At 46.7% G+C, this 22,589-nt stretch overlaps 1 protein-coding gene across 1 annotated transcript in view; it reads right to left on the minus strand.

The window, feature by feature from the left end:
• The window catches only part of NAF1 (nuclear assembly factor 1 ribonucleoprotein), a 180,182-nt gene that overhangs the window by 67,461 nt on the left and 90,132 nt on the right, over positions 1-22,589 (minus strand). The window contains 1 exon segment of the mRNA XM_082243791.1: positions 11,501-11,594. Within this exon segment, the coding sequence (XP_082099917.1) occupies positions 11,501-11,594 (94 nt within the window).

The following is a 22,589-nucleotide window of genomic DNA, read 5'->3' on the forward strand; positions in this document are numbered from 1 at the left end:
GTGTGGAGTAAGACCGAGGCTTGGACCGCAGGGTGAGCCGCACCGTTGCCATCTGAGGAACTTCCGGCGTGCTGACGACGCATTTTAGAGCATGTGCACTCCGATGGGATACCAGCGCACGCTCCTTTTTCAAGCTGAATGGTGGAGGATTAATAGGGCCAATTTATATGCTCCAAGACAGTGACATCTAGTGGAGGAAACCGTGGAAAACATCTCACCGTCAAGTGCTGCAATCCCATGTGATGGACATATGCGCGCACTCATTGACCTCCCCCTAGAGGCATACATAATCAAGAGAATCAAGGAAGTACAAGCTGGATAAATCAGACTGGATATCATAAAGCAAAAATAAATAAAATAGGATTATAAATTACTAGAAGTAGATATAAATGTACGGGGGGAAAAATAGAAAAAAATAGTAAATAAAAATAATGAAAATAAAAAATACAAATAAAAATAGGGGAAAATACAATAAAAATAGAAGTAGAAATAAAAATATGAGAATAGATCTAAATCAAAACAAACATAAAAATAAAATCAGAATAAATTGGGATAGAAATAAAATTACATGACTGTGGAGACATGCATACACATGTATATAAATATGTATAGACATAATAGAACTTGCACATATACAATTAAAAAGTAATAATGAGCTATGTAATAATGGGCTATGTAATAATGGGCTATGTAATAATGGGCTATGTAATAATGGGCTATGTAATAATGGGCTATGTAATAATGGGCTATGTATGTAGACATACTTGAACTAGCACATGTTGTTGATGTAAAAATATATATATATAATATAAAAAATAATAATAATGGGCTAAGAATAGATGTGTAGGAGGAAAGGAAAGGGTTTAGGGACCCTAAAATGGGTAGATATCTTGGAAAAATCGGTCAAGATAAGGATTGTGTCTATACCAAGAGATATATGATTATTGGCATAGAAATACGTGTATATGTACAGTACAGACGAAAAATTTGGACACACCTTCTCATCCAAAGAGTTTTCTTTATTTTCATGACTATGAAAATTGTAGAGTCACACTTCAAGAGGTAGTCACCTGAAATGGTTTTCACTTCACAGGTGTGCCCTGTCAGGTTTAATAAGTGTGATTTCTTGCCTTATAAATGGGGTTGGTAAGATGTCAGGTGGATACACAGCCGATAGTCCTACTGAATAGACTGTTAGAATTTGTATTATGGCAAGAAAAAAAGCAGCTAAGTACAGGAAAACGAGTGGCCATCATTACTTTAAGAAATGAAGGTCAGTCAGTCCGAAAAATTGGGAAAACTTTGAAAGTCCATCAAGCGCTAGAAAGAAACTTGCTGACATGCGGACCGCCCCAGGAAAGGAAGACCAAGAGTCACCTCTGCTGCGGAGGATAAGTTCATCCGAGTCACCAGCCTCAGAAATCGCAGGTTAACAGCAGCTCAGATTAGAGACCAGGTCAATGGCACACGGAGTTCTAGCAGCAGACATCTCTAGAACAACTGTTAAGAGGAGACTGTGTGAATCAGGCCTTCATGGTAGAATATCTGCTAGGAATCCACTGCTAAAGAAAGTCAACAAGCAGAAGAGACTTGTTTGGGCTAAAGAACACAAGGAATGGACATTAGACCAGTGGAAATCTGTGTTTTGGTCCAATGAGTCCAAATTTGAGATCTTTGGTTCCAACCACCGTGTCTTTGTGCGATGCAGAAAAGGTGAACGGATGGACTCTACATGCCTGGTTCCCACCGTGAAGCATGGAGGAGGTGTGATGGTGTGGGGGTGCTTTGCTGGTGACATGGTTGGGGATTTATGCAAAATTGAAGGCATACTGAACCAGAATGGCTACCACAGCATCTTGCAGCGGCATGCTATTCCATCCGGTTTGCGTTTAGTTAGACCATAATTTATTTTTCAACAGGACAATGACCCCAAACACACCTCCAGGCTGTGTAAGGGCGATTTAACCAAGGAGAGTGATGGGGTGCTGCGCCAGATGACCTGGCCTCCACAGTTACTGGACCTGAACCCAATCGAGATGGTTTGGGGTGAGTTGGACCGCAGAGAAGGCAAAAGGGCCAACAAGTGCCAAGCATCTCTGGGAACTCCTTCAAGACTGTTGGAAGACCATTTCAGGGGACTACCTCTTGAAGTGTGACTCTACAATTTTCATAGTCATGAAAATAAAGAAAACTCTTTGAATGAGAAGGTGTCCAAACTTTTGGTCTGTACTGTATATCCATGCAAATAAATTTTCCCCATACAGTTATATCTACTTCTAGTCTAGTCCGGTGGGACTATGTTGCGGTCGACCTAGCACAAAGCTGAGGTCTGCGCACGCTCACCGACTGGGGTGACCACTGGATCTAGATTATCCAGCCCCTCCCCCAGTTGATTGTAGATCTCACAGGAAAAACCAGAAGAAAAAAAAAAAAAAAAAAAAAGATTGCCAGGACCAGAGATCCCAGCAAGAAACTAGGTCCCTACTCCTGACTAGGCAGAGAGAGGGAGTATACCCCCCGGGACTGCCCATAGGCTTAGCCAGACTTTTTTATTCTGCCTAGTGTCTTACTCCTGTAGGGGGCAGTATAACCCAATGGTTTAGAATATCAGGAGCTATGTCCGTCAATGAACGAAAGAGAAATATACAAAATCACTAAAGATATAAGGGAGGGGAAAAAAAAAATACAATAACATGCTTTAGTTAAAGCAGCACAGGATTAGCAGCACAAGTATAGAATAAGAGTTAACAGTTCTACATTAAAACCTATAACAGAGGAAGGAAACTAGAAAGAAAAGCTATAAAAAGGAAAGGATATGATGAAAAATGCATGCGGCTAAATCAGGCCTCGACAAACCCCGGGCGCCAGGTCGCATTTGCGACTAGAATTAGCGACCTGGCGCCTGGGGGGCCCTGCAGGAGCTGTCCTGTCCCTTTTGCGCCCCCACCTTCTTTCCCGAGTGCACGGACTTCCACGCCGTCCATAAATTGAGGCCCCGGCTTTTCGGCCTTCTTCTGTTAGATGAGAGGCTAGGGGAACTGGCGCCCTCTTGTGGTGGCCGGGAGTAATGCATGTTCTCAATGCCTTCCTTCTCATCTGCTCTTTGGAAGGAGATGGGAAGTTTTTGCAGGCTTCATCTCTCTGTCCAGTTACCTTTGCTTAAAAGGTAAGTGGACAGGGAGTGTGGTTATTATTATGAATTTATTTTTTAAATTAAAAAAAAAATACATTTTTTCTTTTTTTTAATTATTAAAAAAAAAAAATAAAACCTTTTTTTTTTTCAATTCTTATTAAAAAAAAATGGATTTTTGTAAGAACTTACCGTAAAATCCTTTTCTCTTAAGCTCATTGACAGACGTAGTCTTCTTGATTCTCAAGAGCAATGTTCCCTCTAATTTTTTACTGGGCTGAGCAAATAAAAAAATTTCTGAGCGCAGTGCTCCCCAACCTTTTTATCGCCGCGGACCGGTCAACGTTTGATCATTTTTCTGTGGCCCCCAATCAATGCAGAGTGCCCACAGCATTGCCCCCAATCAATGCAGAGTGCCCACAGCATTGCCCCCAATCAATGCAGAGTGCCATAGCATTGCCCCCAATCAATGCAGAGTACTACAGCATTGCCCCCAATCAATGCAGAGTACTACAGCATTGCCCCCAATCAATGTAGAGATGCCAGCGTGCCCCTTTTCAATGTAGAGGTGCCAGTGTGCCCCCTTTCAATGTAGAGATGCCAGTGTGCCCCCTTTCAATGTAGAGATGCCAGTGTGCCACCTTTCAATGTAGAGATGCCAGTGTGCCACCTTTCAATGTAGAGATGCCAGTGTGCCACCTTTCAATGTAGAGATGCCAGTGTGCCCCCTTTCAATGTAGAGATGCCAGTGTGCCCCCTTTCAATGTAGAGATGCCAGCGTGCCCCCTTTCAATGTAGAGACTCTTCAGTCCCGAGTCTAGTAATGGTTCTGCCATTTTTTCAGTTTTTAATTAATGCAGAGTGCCCACAGCATTGCCCCCAATCAATGCAGAGTGCCATAGCATTGCCCCCAATCAATGCAGAGTACTACAGCATTGCCCCCAATCAATGCAGAGTACTACAGCATTGCCCCCAATCAATGTAGAGATGCCAGCGTGCCCCTTTTCAATGTAGAGGTGCCAGTGTGCCCCCTTTCAATGTAGAGATGCCAGTGTGCCCCCTTTCAATGTAGAGATGCCAGTGTGCCACCTTTCAATGTAGAGATGCCAGTGTGCCACCTTTCAATGTAGAGATGCCAGTGTGCCACCTTTCAATGTAGAGATGCCAGTGTGCCCCCTTTCAATGTAGAGATGCCAGTGTGCCCCCTTTCAATGTAGAGATGCCAGCGTGCCCCCTTTCAATGTAGAGACTCTTCAGTCCCGAGTCTAGTAATGGTTCTGCCATTTTTTCAGTTTTTAATTAATGCAGAGTGCCCACAGCATTGTCCCCAAATCAATGTAGAGATGCCAGTGTTCCCCCCCCCCCCCCCGTGCACTTACCTCATGGTCACGGGCGGCAGCTTCTCTTCAGTTCATTCCCCGGCTTCCTGCCTCTCCTCAGTCCTCCTGACTCCCGAGTCCCGGCGCCTCTTCCTCGGCCAATGGCATGAAGTTGGCCTTTCGGCCAATCAGGAAGCGGGAGGACCCGCTCCCTGATTGGCCAGGAGGAGGATCCGTGTGACAATAGCGAATTTTCATTCGCTATTGTCACACAATGGGCGTGCTCTCGCGGCGCACGCTCTGCTACACGGCCGCCACGTCTGCGGCTGCGCGGTTTGAATAGGTGCTTGCGCGGGACCTTCATTCACACTGCGCGCCCGCGCATGCGCGCAGGCTAAAGGGAACACTGCTCAAGAGCTGGGTTATGTTGTCTCCGCAGGAGTAGGACTAGGCAGAATGACAAAACGTTCTGGCTCCACCCTAGGGGGCAGTCCCTGAGGGTATATCCTCCCTCTCTCTGCTACAGGGAATCAGTTCTGTTTAAAGCAGTACAGAGAAATTAACCCAACCCAACTCAATGATAGAGGGGCGGGTACTACGTCTGTCAATGAGCTTAAGAGAAAAGGATTTTACGGTAAGTTCTTACAAAAATCCATTTTTCTCTATCGCTCATTGACAGACGTAGTCTTCTTGATTCTCAAGAGCTGGGACATCCAGAAGCAGTGCCACAAATGAGGGGTGGGATTGACAAAATCAAATCCAATCTAGTAGGCCCAACCGGTGCCAAACTAGAAGTTTTAAAGGCTCATTATAAACAAAGAATGAGACTAAAGAAAAATTTTCCAACGGAAAAAACCCTCGAGGTAGACCACTGGTCTCCTCAAATTGCGGCCTGCAAAACCTTGCGGCCAAATGAGGCATCAGACGATGCCATTACATCAACTTTATAATGTTTAGAGAAGGTATGCACCGACGACCAGGTAGCCGCCTTGCACACCTGGACCACTGACGCCTGATGGCGAAAGGCCCATGACGCACTAAGTGCCCGAGTGGAGTGCGCCTTAACAGGGAACGGGGGCTCCCGACCCTTAATAGAATAAGCCTGCACTACCGTCTGTCTGATCCATCTGGAAATGGTCGCGGCAGATGCAGGCAACCCCTTTTTGGGTCCATCTGGGATCACAAAAAGTGAATCCGTCTTGCGAAACGAGTCTGTCGTTTTCAAGTATACCCTGATCGCCCGGACCACATCCAAGGAGTGCAAAGCAAATTCCCGAGGATGACTGGGCTTAGGACACAGGGAAGGTAATACAATTTCTTCATTCAGATGAAATTCTGAAACTACTTTTGGTAGGAAGGATGGATTCGGACGAAGAACCACCTTATCTCTATGAACCACCAGATATGGTGAACGACAAGATAATGCGGCCAGTTCTGACACCCTGCGTGCAGAAGTAATAGCCACCAAGAAGGCCACCTTCTGGGACAACGTGGGTAGAGGAATCTCCCTAATATCTTCAAAGGGAGGTTTCTGAAGAACCGACAACACTAAATTAAGATCCCAGGGGGGTAACGGCGCGTGCACTGGCGGAGCCAGATGTCGCACCCCCTGGATGAAATTCCGCACCAAGGAATGAGTAGCCAAAGGCTTCTGAAAGAAGATGGCTAATGCTGAGACCTGACCCTTGATAGTACTCAAGGCCAGTTTCTGCTCAACCCCTTGTTGCAGAAAAGCCAATATTCGACTAATCGAATAAGACCGAGGACGGAACCCCAAAGGTTCACACCATGCAATGTAGGACTTCCATGTGCGATGATAAATCTTTCTGGAAGTCGCTTTCCTTGCTTCAACTAGAGTAGGAATAACTGAAGCTGACAAACCTTTGTCCTTCAGCACCTGGGTCTCAATAGCCAGGCCGTTAAAGCCAGCGATCGTAAAGCAGGATGGAAGATCGGTCCCTGAGACAGTAGATCCTCTCTGAGAGGAAGTCTCCACGGGACGTCCGCCACCAGTCTGACCATGTCGGCGTACCAAGCTCGACGAGGCCAGTCCGGAGCTACCAGGATTACTGGGATTCCTTCCTCCTCTACCCTGCGAAGAAGTCTTGGCAGTAACGCGAGAGGAGGGAAGGCATATATTAGCTGGTATTGCCCCCACGGGGCGATCAGTGCGTCTGCGGTTTCTGCTAGAGGATCGCGGGAGCGAGCCACGAATCTCTGAACTTTCCTGTTGAATCGTGATGCCAACAGATCCACATCCGGGGTGCCCCACCGTAGGCACAACTGGTGGAAAACGTCTGGATGGAGGGACCATTCCCCCTGATCCAGGGTCTGACGGCTGAGATAATCTGCCTGCCAATTCTCCACCCCCGGAATGAACACCGCAGAGATTGCTGGAACAAATCGTTCCGCCCAGCGAAGAATGCAAGCCACTTCTTTGGCCGCTCGGACACTCTTGGTGCCCCCCTGGTGATTGACATAAGCCACGGCCGTGGCATTGTCCGACTGGATCCGAACCGGGCTGCCCTGGAGCTGCTCGGTCCAGTGAATCAGACAAAGTCTGATCGCTCTCAGTTCAAATACATTTATCGGTAATCTGGATTCTTCCGGGGACCAAAGTCCCTGGGCAGATAATTGACCGAGAATTCCTCCCCATCCGGATAGACTGGCATCCGTGGTCACTATCGTCCAATATATTGGCAGAAATGACTTTCCCTGGCTGAGCATTGGAGACCGAAGCCACCAAACCAGAGACTCTCTGGTCTGTTTGCTCAATCGTATCTGATTGTCCAGGGATTCCGGATTCCGATTCCATCTGAGGAGAATCTCTTGCTGAAGAATTCGGGTATGGGACTGGGCAAATGGGACTGCTTCGAATGAAGCCACCATCAACCCCAGAACCCTCATGCAAGTCCGAAGGGAAGACCAGCTGTTTGACAGTAACAACTGGACTGCTGATTGAATCTTTCGAAGTTTCCCTACCGGAAGAAACACTCTTGTCCTGACTGTGTCTAGAATTAGACCCAGATATTCGAGCCTCTGGGTGGGAACCAGAAAAGACTTTTGCTGGTTCACCAGCCACCCGAATTCCTGTAAAGAAATCATAGTAATTTCTATGTTTTGTAGCAAGGTCTGAGGAGACTCTGCATGAAGCAGAAGATCGTCTAGGTAACCTAGAATCGATATACCTCTTTGGCGCAGAAGTGCCAACATTGGGGCCAACACTTTTGTGAAGACCCGCGGAGCCGTGGCGAGACCGAAAGGTAACGCCACAAACTGATAGTGGTTCTCCTCTACGGAAAAGCGTAGAAAACGCTGATGTCCTGCGAAAATGGGAATGTGAAGATAGGCGTCCTTGATGTCTATGGACGCTAGGACATCCCCTGGATGCAGGAAGGCTGCTACCGTGCGAATGGACTCCATTCTGAATCTTCTTATGTTGACGAAAGAATTGAGTGCTCTTAAGTCCAGAATTGGACGCACTTTGCCCTCTTTCCTGGGTATTGTAAACAGGTTTGAATAAAACCCTTGAAACCGTTCTGTCCAAGGAACGTGGACTACCACTCCTTGTTGTAGTAGATCTGTGACTGCTCTCCGCAGATCTTCTAGACGATCCGGAGATAGTCGGATATTGGAAGGGAAGAATCGCGCCGGTGGGAGAGATCGAAACTCGATCTTGTACCCTGACTTTATGACTTCGCAAACCCATTTGTCCGGGATTCTGGAAAGCCATGGATCCGGGAACCGGCGAAGACGTCCCCCCACCCCAGTTATGGGTGGGGGCGCACCTTCAGGCTTTGGATGGTTTATCTTCAGGTCTGGAGGGGGCGGGCTTTTGCTTGCCCGACCAACGACCCCTGACGCCTCCTGTAGGAACCTTGGAGGACTTAGTTTTTTCACCCGCTGGACGAAAAAACCTCTTGTGAGCAGAAAAAGAAGGCCCTCGTCTTTGACGAGTTCCTCTACCTTTAAAATTTTGCGGTAAAAAGGTGCTTTTTCCACCGGTGAGATCCTTAATGATCTCATCTAAGTTGGCTCCAAATAGACGTTCTCCTGAAAAGGGGATATTAGCCAATGCTTTTTTGGAACCTTGGTCGGCTATCCAACCTTTTAGCCACAGTGTACGCCTGAGAACCACTGCTGAGACTGATGCTCGCGCCATTAATGGAGTGGCGTCTAACGCCGCATCACATACAAACTGTAACCCCTGTATCATTTGTTCCAACAAATCTGATACCGCCTGAGGGACTTCTTCTAAGTCCCGGCGTAACCACTTGGTCCATTCAGTTACAGCCTGCGAAACCAGACCAATAGCAATTATTGGCCTGAAAGCTGATCCAATCAAGGAAAACATGGTGCGAGACATAGCTTCTATCTTGCGATCCACTGGATCTTTAAAAGACGGAGCGTCTTCTAAAGGAATAACCGTGGCTTTATTCAATCTAGCAATTGGTGAATCCACCACAGGTGGTTCTGTCCATTTCTTAATAAGGGTTTCCTCAAACGGATAACGCCTGTCAATGCGTTTGGAAATATTAAAAGTGCGTTTTGGCAGACGCCATTCTTCATCGATTGGATTGCCAAAACATTTGGGCAATGGAAAAACCTTTGCCACTTTGATGCGCTTTTTAGTCCCAAAAGGGATCTCAGTTTCAGCTATTTCTGATGGAATACCCTGTAACCTTAAAGTCTCTAGAACAGATACAATGAGTGCGTTTACCAACGCTTCCTCTCGGGCTATGGCAGATGCCGAAACATCCTCCTCACTGTCTGAAGAGACAGGACCCGAGACACCAATACTAGATGAAGTACCTGCAACTGCAGAAATAGGCTCAGAGTCTGAATCCGAGGTTTCAGATAATAAGGGGTTAGGCGGGGGTCGCTTTCTTGCGCCCTGTCCCTGACAAGCCACTTCCACCCGGGACACAAAAGTTTCCATAATGGCTGACAAAGATTCAATTGTCAATGGGGTGCTGGAGGATCCCGCAGACCCCTCGAGGGGATCCGGAGGAGATACATGAGTGGCAGGGTCCATGTTAATACAGGACACTTTTGCCAGCAATAAACAAAAAAACTTTTTTTTTTTTTTTTTTTGTGTGTCTCCCCCTAGCGCAATAGCGCCCCTCAGAGTACCTGCTTCTCGATCCCAGAGAGAGAGAGAGAGAGGGACCCCCAAGGCTCACCAACCGATGCAGTGCAGTTTCCAACAAACTGCAGCCAGCGTCTGTCTTACACAGACTGGAAGGAGCTGTTTGCTTTTTCCCCGGGCAGAAGGCGTGGCTCCGCCCCCTGTGTACGCCTTCCGGCGTTCCCAGCCCTCCACGAGGAAGCTGGGCTCACAAAACATGGCCGCCCCCATAGAAGAGACATAAGACTCCAAAAACATGGCGGCCGGCGTGACCTGAGGACATACATGCATTCGGTCTACGGCAAAATGGCGGCGGACCGCCGATATAGTCTTCCCAGCACATCCACCTGCACTCTGCTGAGAGGTGACATATGGATCTACAGAGATACACTGCACATAAGGTAGGATTATACCTCCTATGTTTGCTGTAATGTTACAGTCTGCTGGGTAGAGTGTTAGCTCTTGAACCAAGTCCACTTCCCACAAACACATGCTGTATTACAAGGGGGACTTGTAAGTGTCAGATATATACTGACCATATATGGAGGGGCCCATAATATATACTGCCTCATAAATGAGGAAAAAAGGGAACGTTTTACTCACCATACCGAACCGACAGGCACCCTCTCTTCATAATACCCTCTCCACCGAGGTGGGGGTTTGTGGACGCCTCGACTCTCTGGTCCTGGCGTCCAAGCGAGCTTTTAACTCGCAAAGTCAGTCCCTTTACTGGGACTCCGTCGCGGCCGACTCAGCGCACTGGTCTGCACGCGCTTTTAGGCAGAAACCGGGGTGACCACTGGATCCATATCCAGCCCGTCGCCCGGCCCCGCATACTTACTTGAATATGTCGCGGCCGACCAAGCGCAATGCCTGGTCTGCACGCGCTCGTAGGCCGGCTGGGGTGACCACAAGTGTCGCCCAGTCCGGCATTTTTGCTTGAAGATCTCACAGGAAAAAAACACTGGAGAAAACTACCTAAAAAATGTCTTTTTCTTAAAGAAAAAAAGTCTTGCCAGGACCAAAAGATCCCAGCAAGGAACTTAGGTCCTTACTCCTGACTAGACAGAAAAAAACTGATTCCCTGTAGCAGAGAGAGGGAGGATATACCCTCAGGGACTGCCCCCTAGGGTGGAGCCAGAACGTTTTGTCATTCTGCCTAGTCCTACTCCTGCGGAGACAACATAACCCAGCTCTTGAGAATCAAGAAGACTACGTCTGTCAATGAGCGATAGAGAAAAGGATATATATATATATATATATATATATATATAATTATATATCATTTTTTTTTTTAATAAGAATTGAAAAAAAAAAGAATGTTTATATTATATATACAGCCGAAGGCCCCTTTCACACGGGCTGTCTGATCGGGTCCGCCTGTCAGTTTTTCAGACAGACCTAATCGGACCCCTCATTCTCTTCTATGGAGCGGTAATCGGAGGATCGGATCAGATGGCATCGGATGGAAAAAGACAGACAGTCTGTTTCCATCCAATTGCGCTATAGAGGAGAGTGGGGTTCTAGTCGTATTTATGTGTAAATTTAGTATCCGTTTTATTAAATAAAGCTTGGTTGTTAGTTTAAAAAAAAAAAAAACTGGCTCCTAACTTTTTTAGCTGGCTCCTAGATTTCAGGCAAATTTGTCAAGCCCTGGGCTAAATAAACATGGTTTAATACCGGGGCTTAATTATAATTGGCTGCCCAGCCTCTCCCTGGTTTAAAATGCTACCAGCATTATTAGCACAAATATTAAAAAAAAACTCTGTACACTGATAGGGTATAGAAGGACAGAAAACTTTTTATAAGTGAGAAATATACAGATTTGGTTAATTACGTATAACATTTTTTAAAGTGCAAACCCTGTCAGCCGTTGAATGGCCCAGGCTTTAATTGTTATACAACTAAAGAAAATCATCATACCTAGTTGATCAATGATGCTGGAAACCGTTCCAAATGGTTTTATTTCAACATCTTCTGGTAGGTTAATGGACAGTTCTTCAACTGCAGGCAACTCCTGGCAATAATGAACAGCAAACACGTTAGCAATCACAAAACTAGCTTACTTTGGCACAATATGATAAGGGTGAAAACAATCAAGCAATTACCCAGCTCTATACTCGCATACCTGTGTGTTGATACCTGTATGCTCCATAGCTTACATTTCCATTTCTAGTGAAGATTACAAACTTGGGAGACCTAAAATCTTCTAATAATGAACTTTTGGCAGATGCAATAAAAAGGTCAAATCTTATTTGCAGCTTGGATAAGAACATAAGTCTGTAGGATTTAGCAGTCCAACGGTTGTGCCAATATTAGAAAAGGTCATTTGAATCTCTACTGACCAAACTTTTTATATACAGCAATTACATTCTGGAAGGTCACAATACCTTCAAAATATTAATAAGAATCTAATTGTATTATAAGGCGGCTATAAAATTATCTTCAATAAGTAAATATTTGAGTTATTTCAGTTTGCCTTACATTTTTAAACCTTTTAATTACCACCATATATTTTCTTGACCCTCTCTCTGTCTGCTCTTGCTACTTTTTCCACCCTTGGTGCAAAACTCCAAAATGAGAACATGTCCTGTCCAGATATATTTTGCACTGTGCTTGTAAAAGCCTATTTGTAGTCACACTCTCTAAGGGCTTTTTTTGGAAGTCAGCCATTCTAAATCTTTGCTAAATAGCAATTACATGACAAGCTACCGGGGGAAAGTATTGTGTCCAATTGGTCATTTATAAATCAGAGCCAACGAACACACTCACGGAATTAAAAAGGCAAAAGTTTTTTTTTTTTTAATCTTAATGAATTCTATGCATTAAGATAAGAAAAAAAAATTGTCTGTGTGCAGCAGCCCCCCCTAAGCTCCCTAATACTTACTTGAGCCTCATCTCGATTTAACAAGGTTGCACAAGAACCTTAGCTGTCGGGGACATGTTTTGTTATTTTTAAATAAATAAAAAAAAAAAAAAGGACTTTAATATCACTAAGGCCCATTTCACACATACGGTCCGTTCAGTTAATCAGTTCAGTCACTTTAAAGTGTATCAGTTTTTCACCGTTTTCTTTCATCCGTTTTTTCTACATCCACTACCAATGCAAAAACAGATGAAAAACTGACAGTTTGTCCGCTTACATCCGTTTTTCGTCCGATGGATGAAAAAAACAGAATTTTTGTAAAATCTTACCGTAAAATTCCCTTCTCCGAGTCCTCTGACAGTCGCTGCCCACTCATACACAGTCTTCACCAATGGGTATTGACCTCTTATCCATAGGAGCAAGCCAAGCATAAGACTTGTTAGAAACAAAGCAATTTACATAGACACACCTGTAGGGGGCTGTCCCTCTGGTCCAATACCCCCCTGCTATCAGCATTCCCAACTCAGTTTGGTAGCAAGTAAAGTCCAAATGAACCCCAAAAGAGGGGCGGGGGGGACTGTCAGAGGACTCTGAGAAAGGAATTTTACGGTTAAGATTTTACAAAAATTCGGTTCTCTTACGTCCTCTGACAGTCGCCGCCCACTCATACAGTCTTCACCAATGGGATGTCCCAAAGCGGTGTAGACATGAGGGGTGGGAAGCGCAACTGTCACAAAGGCAACGGTCTTGCCAGAGGATCGAGCGTTCTTGCCACGAACCTTCCCACCTTGTTGTTTAGCCGGGATGCGATTAGATCCACATCCGGGGATCCCCATTACGCACACAGCATCTGAAACACCTCCGGGTGTAGGGACCATTCCCCCTGGTCCAGGGTCTGGCGGCTCAGATAATCGGCCTGCCAATTCTCCACACCCGGAATGTGAACTGCCGAAATCGCCAGGACGTGTGTCTCGGCCCAAGACAGAATTTTGGTCACTTCCTGGGCCGCCCGGGCACTCCTGGTGCCCCCTTGGTGATTGATGCAAGCCACCGCAGTGGCGTTGTCCGTCTGCACCCGCACAGGGCGGCCCCGAAGATGATCCGACCAACGGAGCAAGCACAGCCTGATCGCTCGCAGTTCCAAGATGTTTAATCGACAGGGAGGATTCCTCCTCCGACCAAGTGCCCTGGGCAGACAGAGTGCTCAGGACGCCACCCCAGCCCGATAGGCTGGCGTCCATGGTGAGCACCGTCCGTGGTGAGCACGGTCCACAACAGCCGGAAGGACTTCCCCCTCCGTCACAGCTGGAGACACCACAGATCCTCCTCTCTGGCTTGGCAACTCAAAGATATCCTCTTTTCCAAGGATTGAGGAAGCCTGTCCCACCTGGCTAGGATCTCCGCTTGGAGAGATTGTGTGTGTAACTGTGCAAACGGTATCGCCTCGAAGGCGAACACCATCAATCCCAGGGACCGCATGCAGGTCCCGAGTGATGAGGATTCACTGTCCCTGAGGGACCTGACCTAGTTCTGCAGAGTCCGGAGCTTGTCCTCCGGCAGAAGACTTTTGCTTGGGCGGAACCCGGACCATCCCCAAGTAAGGGCGGCGAACAGAAGAGGACAAAGTAGACTTCTGAACGTTGATGGTCCACCCGAACTCCTGGAGCGTCTGAACCGTAGTTGACAGATCGCGTAATAGGCTCGGACTGGCACTCGACCTTAACAGGAGATCGTCCAGATATCCCAAGATCGCAACTCCCTGCACCCGTCGGGGCTAGATTAGGAGCCAGCACTTTGGTAAACACCCTTGAAACCGAAGCGAGACCGAAAGGTAATGCCACAAACTGATAGTGTTCCTCTGCGATTACGAATCCGAGGTACCTCTGATGACCCTCGAATATGGGGATGTGTAAATATGCATCCTTGATGTCGATGGAAGCCAGGAAATCTCCCGGGCTCAGGGAGGCTACCACCGAACGGAGGGATTCCATGCAGAATTTTTGAACTCGCACGAAGCGGTTAAGATCTTTCAAGTCCAGAATTGGACGTACCTTGCCCTCCTTTCTGGGCACAGATTACAGATTTGAGTAAAACCCTCGAAATCTGTCCCTATGTGGCACCGGGACGATTACCCCCTGGGCGAGAAGATCCTGAACCGTCCGATGAAGATCTTGCAAACGATCTGGGGTCAAATGAAGATTTGAGGGAAAGAACCTGTCCGCTGGCCGCGAAAGGAATTTAATCTTGTAACCTGATAGAATGATTTCCTGAACCCCCCAGAATCCGGAGCAGCCAAGCTTCGAGAAAACCGCGCAGACGTCCCCCCACCCCTGGAACGGGTGAGGGCGTCCCTTCAGGTCGAGGCGGACTGGGCCGCCGCGCCAGCTAGGGCGGCTTTTGACTTGCCCGCCCAAGGCTTCCTTTGGCCACCATGGCCTTTGAAGGATTTGCCCTTGTCCTGTGCCTTGAAGGCACGAAAGGACCCCTGATTTGGTTTAAAGGAAGGGCCCCGCTTACCGCGGAAAAACTTACCCTTGGGATTCTGGGGCAGCAGAGTGCTCTTGCCCCCAGTGACCCCTTTTACCAATTCGTCCAGGGAGTCCCCAAAAAGGCGAATCCCCGCATAAGGGATGTCAGACACCGTCTTCCTCAAGTCTGGTCAGCCGACCAGCTCTTCAGCCATACCAAACGACGGGTTATCACCGCGACAGCAGATAGTCGTGCGGCTAAAGGGGCCTCATCCAAGGCCGCGTCACAGGTACACAACAGCCTGAAAAATCTTGTCCATCTCCAAAGTAGTAGGAGGGGCAGAATCAGCCACAAGGGTGCGTCTGAGCACCTTGGCCCAATCTACCACAACCTGAGAGACCATCACTGAGGCGAAAATAGGTTTCATTAAGGAACCCGCCACCATATAGGAGTGGGGAGCAAGAGATTCCATCCGCCTATCCGTAGGGTCCCTGAACTCCGTGGGCATAGGTGGCGAGTGGCCTTGTTCAATCTGGACACCGTGTGATCCACCTTAGGGGCCACGGACCAGCGCGAAGCCGTAGGAGACGCAAATGGATAACGGAGTTGAAACTGTTTTGGTACCACAAAATTGCGCTTCAGATTGCGCCATTGTTCGTTCACTGTTTTGTGAAACTCAGCGGAACAAGGAAACACCTTGGCGCTTTCTGGGTTCTACGGGTCCCAAAAGGAAGACCGCTTACCCGGTGGGTTGGGCTCATCCTCTAAATGTAGTGTATCTTTAACAGCGGTAATGAGCGCAGACATAGTGGCTCGTTCTCTGGCCGTCCCAGGGGGGGGGGGGAATCATCCCCCTCCTCATCCTCCCCCTCCGAGTGAGAGGACTGAGACCCTTAAGGGGGTACACTGTCTATGGCAACCATATCAGACTCTGAATCAGAGGAGAGAGAAAGCCTAGGCCTTTTTCTAGAATCCCGTTCAGACATCAATAGATCCACGCTAAAGTCGCAAGTGCAGCAGTAAATCGCAGATGATTCAGACGTACCTGAAATCATCCACCAAAGCTGGGGGGAACTTGCTGTCCTGGGACTCCATAAAAGCTTATATGGTGCTGGCCCTTTAAATCGCAATATCGGCCATCCCACCGCAATAGGGACTAGACTGAAATACCACACAGGTAGGAATAAAACTGATAGCCAGGAGATATCCCCCAAAAACAGCAATAAAAGGACCCCCAGGAGTGTTACCACGCTTGCCAACGATCTCTCTGCATGAGGAAAGGAAGTGATGTCACACCGCTAGAGGCTAAACAGGACTCGGACTAAAGAAAAATGGCTGCCAATAGGAATCAATGGGAGGCTCCGGGAAAATGGCCGCCGAACACATGTATAAAGCAAACCGCCACACACAAGATGGCGCCGGTATAAAGCAAACCGCCACACATAAGATGGCGCCCGAAGGGCGCGATACACTACTACAGAAAATGACTGCTGAGGTGCCCATAGTGAAGCCAGAGCAGCCCCCATACCCAAAATGGCGGCCTGCGTTTTTTCACCGCAGCGGGCTGCCCACACATGTCTGTACCCCAGTAAAAAACAGTAATAGTGCCACAGGGTTTAGGGACCCCAAGAACCCCCACAGAGCGTCCTGGACGCGGTAGAGCCCCAACAGGGACCAGGAGGAATGCGAGCCCCAGACACACAGACATGAGGGGAGAGCACAGACACCAGCAGACTGTCATCCCCAGACAGAGGCCCCACACAGAATGTACTCACCGTACCATGATGGCGTGGGGCGCCTCTCTGCGACGGGAAGCCTCCCATCCCAGGTGGCGGGGGTGCCGTCAGCCAAAACAGGACTCTAGCAACGCACGGTTCAGGCATCCTAGCGAGGTGGCCACCTCGCTGGCTTTTGTCCCCGAGGACAGGGACAGGTCGTTTGCGAGGCCAGGGCGTACTAATAGCCTGCTAAACGCTCGATGGCGGGCTGGGATTCCATAAGATTCTCTGTCCTAGGACACCAGGACAACCAGTCCGATTCCCAGCTCCGCAAACGCTGTAGTCTTCCGGAGATCCGACTAACTAAGCGCAGGAACAAATAAAAAGCTAGTAGTGCAAAGAAAACACTTAGCATAAAATAAAAGTAATAAAACAGAAGAAAGGCTGAGACCGTAGCCCCAGCACAGGGATAGCCCATCTTACTCCTAACTAGGCAGAAGACAAACTGAGTTGGGAATGCTGATAGCAGGGGGGTATTGGACCAGAGGGATAGCCCCCTACAGGTGTGTCTATGTAAATCGCTTTGTTTCTAACAAGTCTTATGCCTAGCTTGCTCCTATGGATAAGAGGTCAATACCCATTGGTGAAGACTGTATGAGTGGGCGGCGACTGTCAGAGGACGTAAGAGAAAATAGGGCATTCATCCGTTCAAAAAAACGAACATTGACGGAAGCGGATAAAAACTGATGTTAAACAGATAATCATCCGTTTTTACATAGAGATGCATTGAAGAAATGTGGTGTATAATTCAGTTAATATGCAAAAAGGTAAAAAAAAAAAAAAAAAAAAAAAAAAAAAAAAATGTATTCTTCACTTCCTCCCATCCGCACTACAGCCTATATACGGCTGCAGCGCGGACTCGAATTTTCGGGAGGCCGTGATCGGACCATCCAATGAGAGATGATCTTATATGTAAACATATGAGACCATCTCTTATCGCCGGCGCTCCTTCCTCACACGGAGCCTGCAGTGTGAGGAAGGAGGGGGAGCCGTCAGCCGCCGGGGACACAGAGACATGTAATCAGGGCACTGATCACCAGTGCCCTGATTACTAAAAAGGTAAAAAAACATACAAATTGCCCCCAACAGTGCCCGCCATCAGTGTCCCCCATCAATGCCCACAATCAGTGCCCATAGTGCTGCCAGTCAGTGCCCATCAGTGCCTGCTCATCTAGGCACTGATGAGCACTGACTGGCAGCACTATGGGCACTGATGGTGCTGCTCATCAGTGCCACCCATCAGTGCCCATCAGTGCCATCCGCCAGTGCCCGTCAGTGCCGCCTCTCAGTGCCCAGCAGTGCCACCTCTCAGTGCCCAGCAGTGCCTGCTCATCTAGGCACTGATGAGCACTGACTGGCAGCACTATGGGCACTGAGGGTGCTGCCCATCAGTGCCGCCTCTCAGTGCCCATCAGTGCCGCCTCTCAGTGCCCAGCAGTGCCACCTCTCAGTGCCACCTCTCAGTGCCACCTATCAGTGCCGCCTATCAGTGCCCATCATTGCGGCATATTAGTACCTCATCAGTGCCCATCAGTGCAGCCTCATCAGTGCCCATCAGTGCAGCCTCATCAGCGCACATCAGTGAAGGAGAAAAATTTACTCGCAGAAAATAAGAAAACTTTTTTTTTTTTTTTCAAAATTTTCTGTCTTTATTCTTTTATTTTGTAAAAAATAAACCCAGAGATGATTAAATACCACCAAAAGAAAGCTCTATTTGTGTGAAAAAAAATGATAAAAATTTCATATGGGTACAGTGAAGCACGACCGCGCAATTGTCAGTCAAAGTGTGACAGCGCTGAAAGCTGAAAATTGGCCTGGATGGGAAGGGTGTTTAAGTGCACAGTAGGCAAGTGGTTAAATATCCTTATGCAGTGAGAACTATAAATAAGCACTATAGTTAGTAAAAAATAAAAAAAAAAAATTCTCTCATCAACTCTGAGAATAACAGAAGATTATACTGTATACAAGTCAGGTCAATAAATATTGGGACATGGACAATTCTCCTCTTTTTGGCTCTATACACCACCAAAATGGATTTGAAATGAAACAGACAAGAAGTGATTTAACTGCAGACTTTCAGCTTTAATTTGAGGGTATTTATATCCAAATCAGGTGAAAGGTGTAGGAATTACAACAGTTTGTATATGTGCCTCCCACTTTTTAACCGCTTCCATACAGAGCAGTTAGACCCCCTTCCTGCCCAGACCAAGTTTCAGCTTTCAGCACTCTCACACTTTGAATGACAATTGCTCAGTCATGCTACACTGTAACCAAACTAAATTTTTATCATTTTTTTCACACAAATAGAGCTTTCTTTTGGTGGTATTTGATCACAACTGGGGTTTTTTTTTTTTCGTGATAAGCAAAAAAAGTGCAAACATTTTCCAAAAAAACACTTTTTCTAATAGAAACACTAGTTTCTATTATAAAATTTTGCAAAAATTTAATTTTTCTTCATACATTTGGGCCAAAATTTATACTGCTACATATCTCTGGTAAAATAAACCCAAATTAGTGTATATTATTTAGTCTGTGTGAAAGTTATTGAGTCTAGAAGCTATGGTACCAATTACTGAAAATTGATCACACCAGATGTACTGATGGCTTATCCTTTCTTGAGGCCCTGAAATGTCAGGACAGTACAAATGCCCCCCAAATTACCCCTTTTTGTAAAGTAGACAGTCCAAGGTATTTAGTAAGAGGCATGGTGAGTTTTTTGAAGTTATAATAATTTTTTCCCACAATTCTTGGGAAAATGAAGAAAAATTTTTTCTTCTTTTTTTTCCCAAAACGTTGTCAATTTATAAGCCATTTCTAACACATAGCATGTACACAGCAAAAATGACACCCCAAAATTCGTTCTGCTACTCCTGAGTATGGTGATACCACATGTGTGAGACTTTTACACAGCCTGGCCACAAAAAGAGACTCCACGTCCAAGTAGCACCATAAGGCGTTTAAGGAGCATAAATACACATAAAACTTTCTTACTACCCATCACACTTTTCAAGGCCCTAGAGCACCAATACAATGGAAAAGTCCACAAAATGACCCCATTTTGGAAAGCAAACACTCCAACGTATATTCTATGAGGCATTATGGGTCCTTTGAACATGTCATTTTTTTCCACAAGTTTTTGGAAAATGTGGGAAAAAAATAAAAACTTGTTTTTTTTTTTTTACACAAAGTTGTCAATTTATAGGATATTCCTAATACAACATGTACATAGCAAAAATGACACCCCAAAATACATTCTGCCACTCCTCCTGAGTATGGCAATACCACATGTGTGAGACTTTTTCACAGCCTAGCCATATAGAGGGGCCCAACATCCAAGGAGCATCATCATGCATCCTAGCCACTTGCCTAGGCCTATTTTTGACATTTGGTGTTTACAAGCTAAAATCAGTTTTTGCTAGAAAACTACTTAGAACCCCAAAACATTATATATATTTTTTTAGCAGAGACCCTAGAGAATAAAATGGAGATTATTGCAATATTTTTTATCACACCGTATTTGCGCAGCGGTCTTCCAAACGCAATTTTTTGGGAAAAATTCACTTTTTTGAATTAAAAAATAAGAAACCAGTAAAGTTAGCCCAATTGTTTTCCATAATGTGAAAGATAATGTTACGCCGAGTAAATAGATACCCAACATGTCATGCTAGTTACCGTGTTCTCTGATGACATTTGTGACCGGCTGTGATTGGACACAGCCGGTCACGTGGTAAAGAGCCAATTTCATTGGCTCTTTACCTAGATCGGGGATGGGCTCTGTCCGAGGGACGAGCCTCGTCCCCGATCACCGCGCTGCGCGCCCCCGGGGGGCGCGCATTAAGGAAAGTACGAGCGGCTCGCGCTGGAGCCGCTCATGTGATCGGCTGTGATTGACACAGCTGATCACGTGGTAAACAGCCAATTTCTATTGGCTGTTTACCTTGATCAGGGATGGGCTATGTCCGAGGGACGAGCCTCATCCCTGATCGCGCCGCTGCGCGCCACCGGGGGCGCGCCGCCAGGGGCGCGCACTGGCAGCTAGAACGGGCCGACGTCATATGACGGCAGCCCGGATCGATAAAGGAATGTTGCCGACGTCATTTTACAATGACTCGGTATTGAAGGGGTTAAGGGACCAAAAGTAATGGGACAGATTACCAATCATAAATCAAACTTTCACTTTTTAATACTTGGTTGCAAATCCTTTGCAGTCAATTACAGCCTGAAGTCTGAACGCTGGGTTTCATCCCTGGTGATGTTCTGCCAGGCCTCTACTGCAACTGTCTTTAGTTCCTGCTTGTTCTTGGGGCATTTTTCCTTCAGTTTTGTCTTCAGCAAGGGAAATGCATGCTCAATCGGATTCAGGTCAGGTGATTGACTTGGCCATTGCATAACAATCCATTTCTTTCCCTTAAAAAACAATTTGGTTGCTTTCGCAGTATGCTTCGGGTCATTGTCCATCTGCATTGTGAAGCGCCGTCCAATGAGTTCTGAAGCATTTGGCTGAATATGAGCAGATAATATTGCCCGAAACACTTCAGAATTCATCCTGCTGCTTTTGTCAGCAGTCACATCAATAAATACAAGAGAACCAGTTCCACTGGCAGCCATACATGCCCACGCCATGACACTACCACCACCATGCTTCACTGATGAGTTGGTATGCTTTGCTTAAAGCGGAGTTCCGGGCACAAAAACGATTTTTTTTTTTGTGCCCCTCCGCTAGGTAGCGCTCACCTGAAAAGGAATTGGATAGTTATTTTTATTTTTTTTGTTTACTCACCTTTTTATTGAAGATCGTAAATACTCACCTCTGACTGCTTCCTCCCTCGGAGCCGCGGCTCACCCCGTCACTTCCTGCCTCGCGATGATTCCTGGGAGCTAAACGTCATAGCTCCCAGGAATCAATGCGACGGCACCGGCCCCGCTCGTCATTTCCGGGCGACGCCGCATTCCCCTGCTAAACAGCTTCTGGGCATGCCCAGAAGCTGTTTAGGAATGCGGCGCCGCACCGGAAGTGACGAGAGGGGCCGGTGCAGTGCATTCTGGGACAAGAAGACGCGGAAGAAGACAGAGAAGAGGACCGCGCCGGCTTCAGCTGCCCACAACAGAGATGGAAACGCTGTGGAAGAAATTTTCTAAGTAAGTATTTCTTCTAAAAGGTAAGTGGCGAACCGGGACAGATCAGAGGCTAGCCATTGTGGAATGTGCTAGCCCTGACTGTCCCGGGGGTATGTTCAGCAAAAAATCATTTCTGTGCCGGAACTCCGCTTTAATGAGCAGTTCCTTCTCCATACTCTTCTCTTCCCACTCCAATACAAGTTGATCTTGGTCTCATCTGTCCATAGGATGTTGTTCCAGAACTGTGAAGGTTTTTTTTAGATGTTTGGCAAACTCTAATCTGGCCTTCCTGTTTTTGAGGCTCACCAATGGTTTACATCTTGTGGTGAACCCTCTGTATTCACTCTGGTGAAGTCTTCTCTTGATTGTTGACTTGGACACAAACACACCTACCTCCTGGAGAGTGTTCTTGATCTGGCCAACTGTTGTGAAGGGTGTTTTCTTCACCAGGGAAAGAATTCTTCGGTCATCCACCACAGTTGTTTTCCGTGGTCTTTCGGTCTTGCTGAGCTCACCGATGCGTTCTTTCTTTTTAAGGATGTTCCAAACAGTTGATTTGGCCACACCTAATGTTTTTGCTATCTCTGATGGGTTTGCTTGGTTTTTTCAGCCTAATGAATGCTTGCTTTACTGATAGTGACAGCTCTTTGGATCTCATATTGAGAGTTGACAGCAACAGATTCCAAATTCAAATAGCACACTTGAAATGAACTCTAGACGTTTTATCTGCTCCTTGTAAATGGGATAATGAGGGAATAACACACACCTGGCCATGGAAGAG

Source organism: Pelophylax lessonae (assembly GCF_965119305.1).
Source record: "Pelophylax lessonae genome assembly, chromosome: 1".
Classification (NCBI taxonomy): Eukaryota; Metazoa; Chordata; class Amphibia; order Anura; family Ranidae; genus Pelophylax; species Pelophylax lessonae.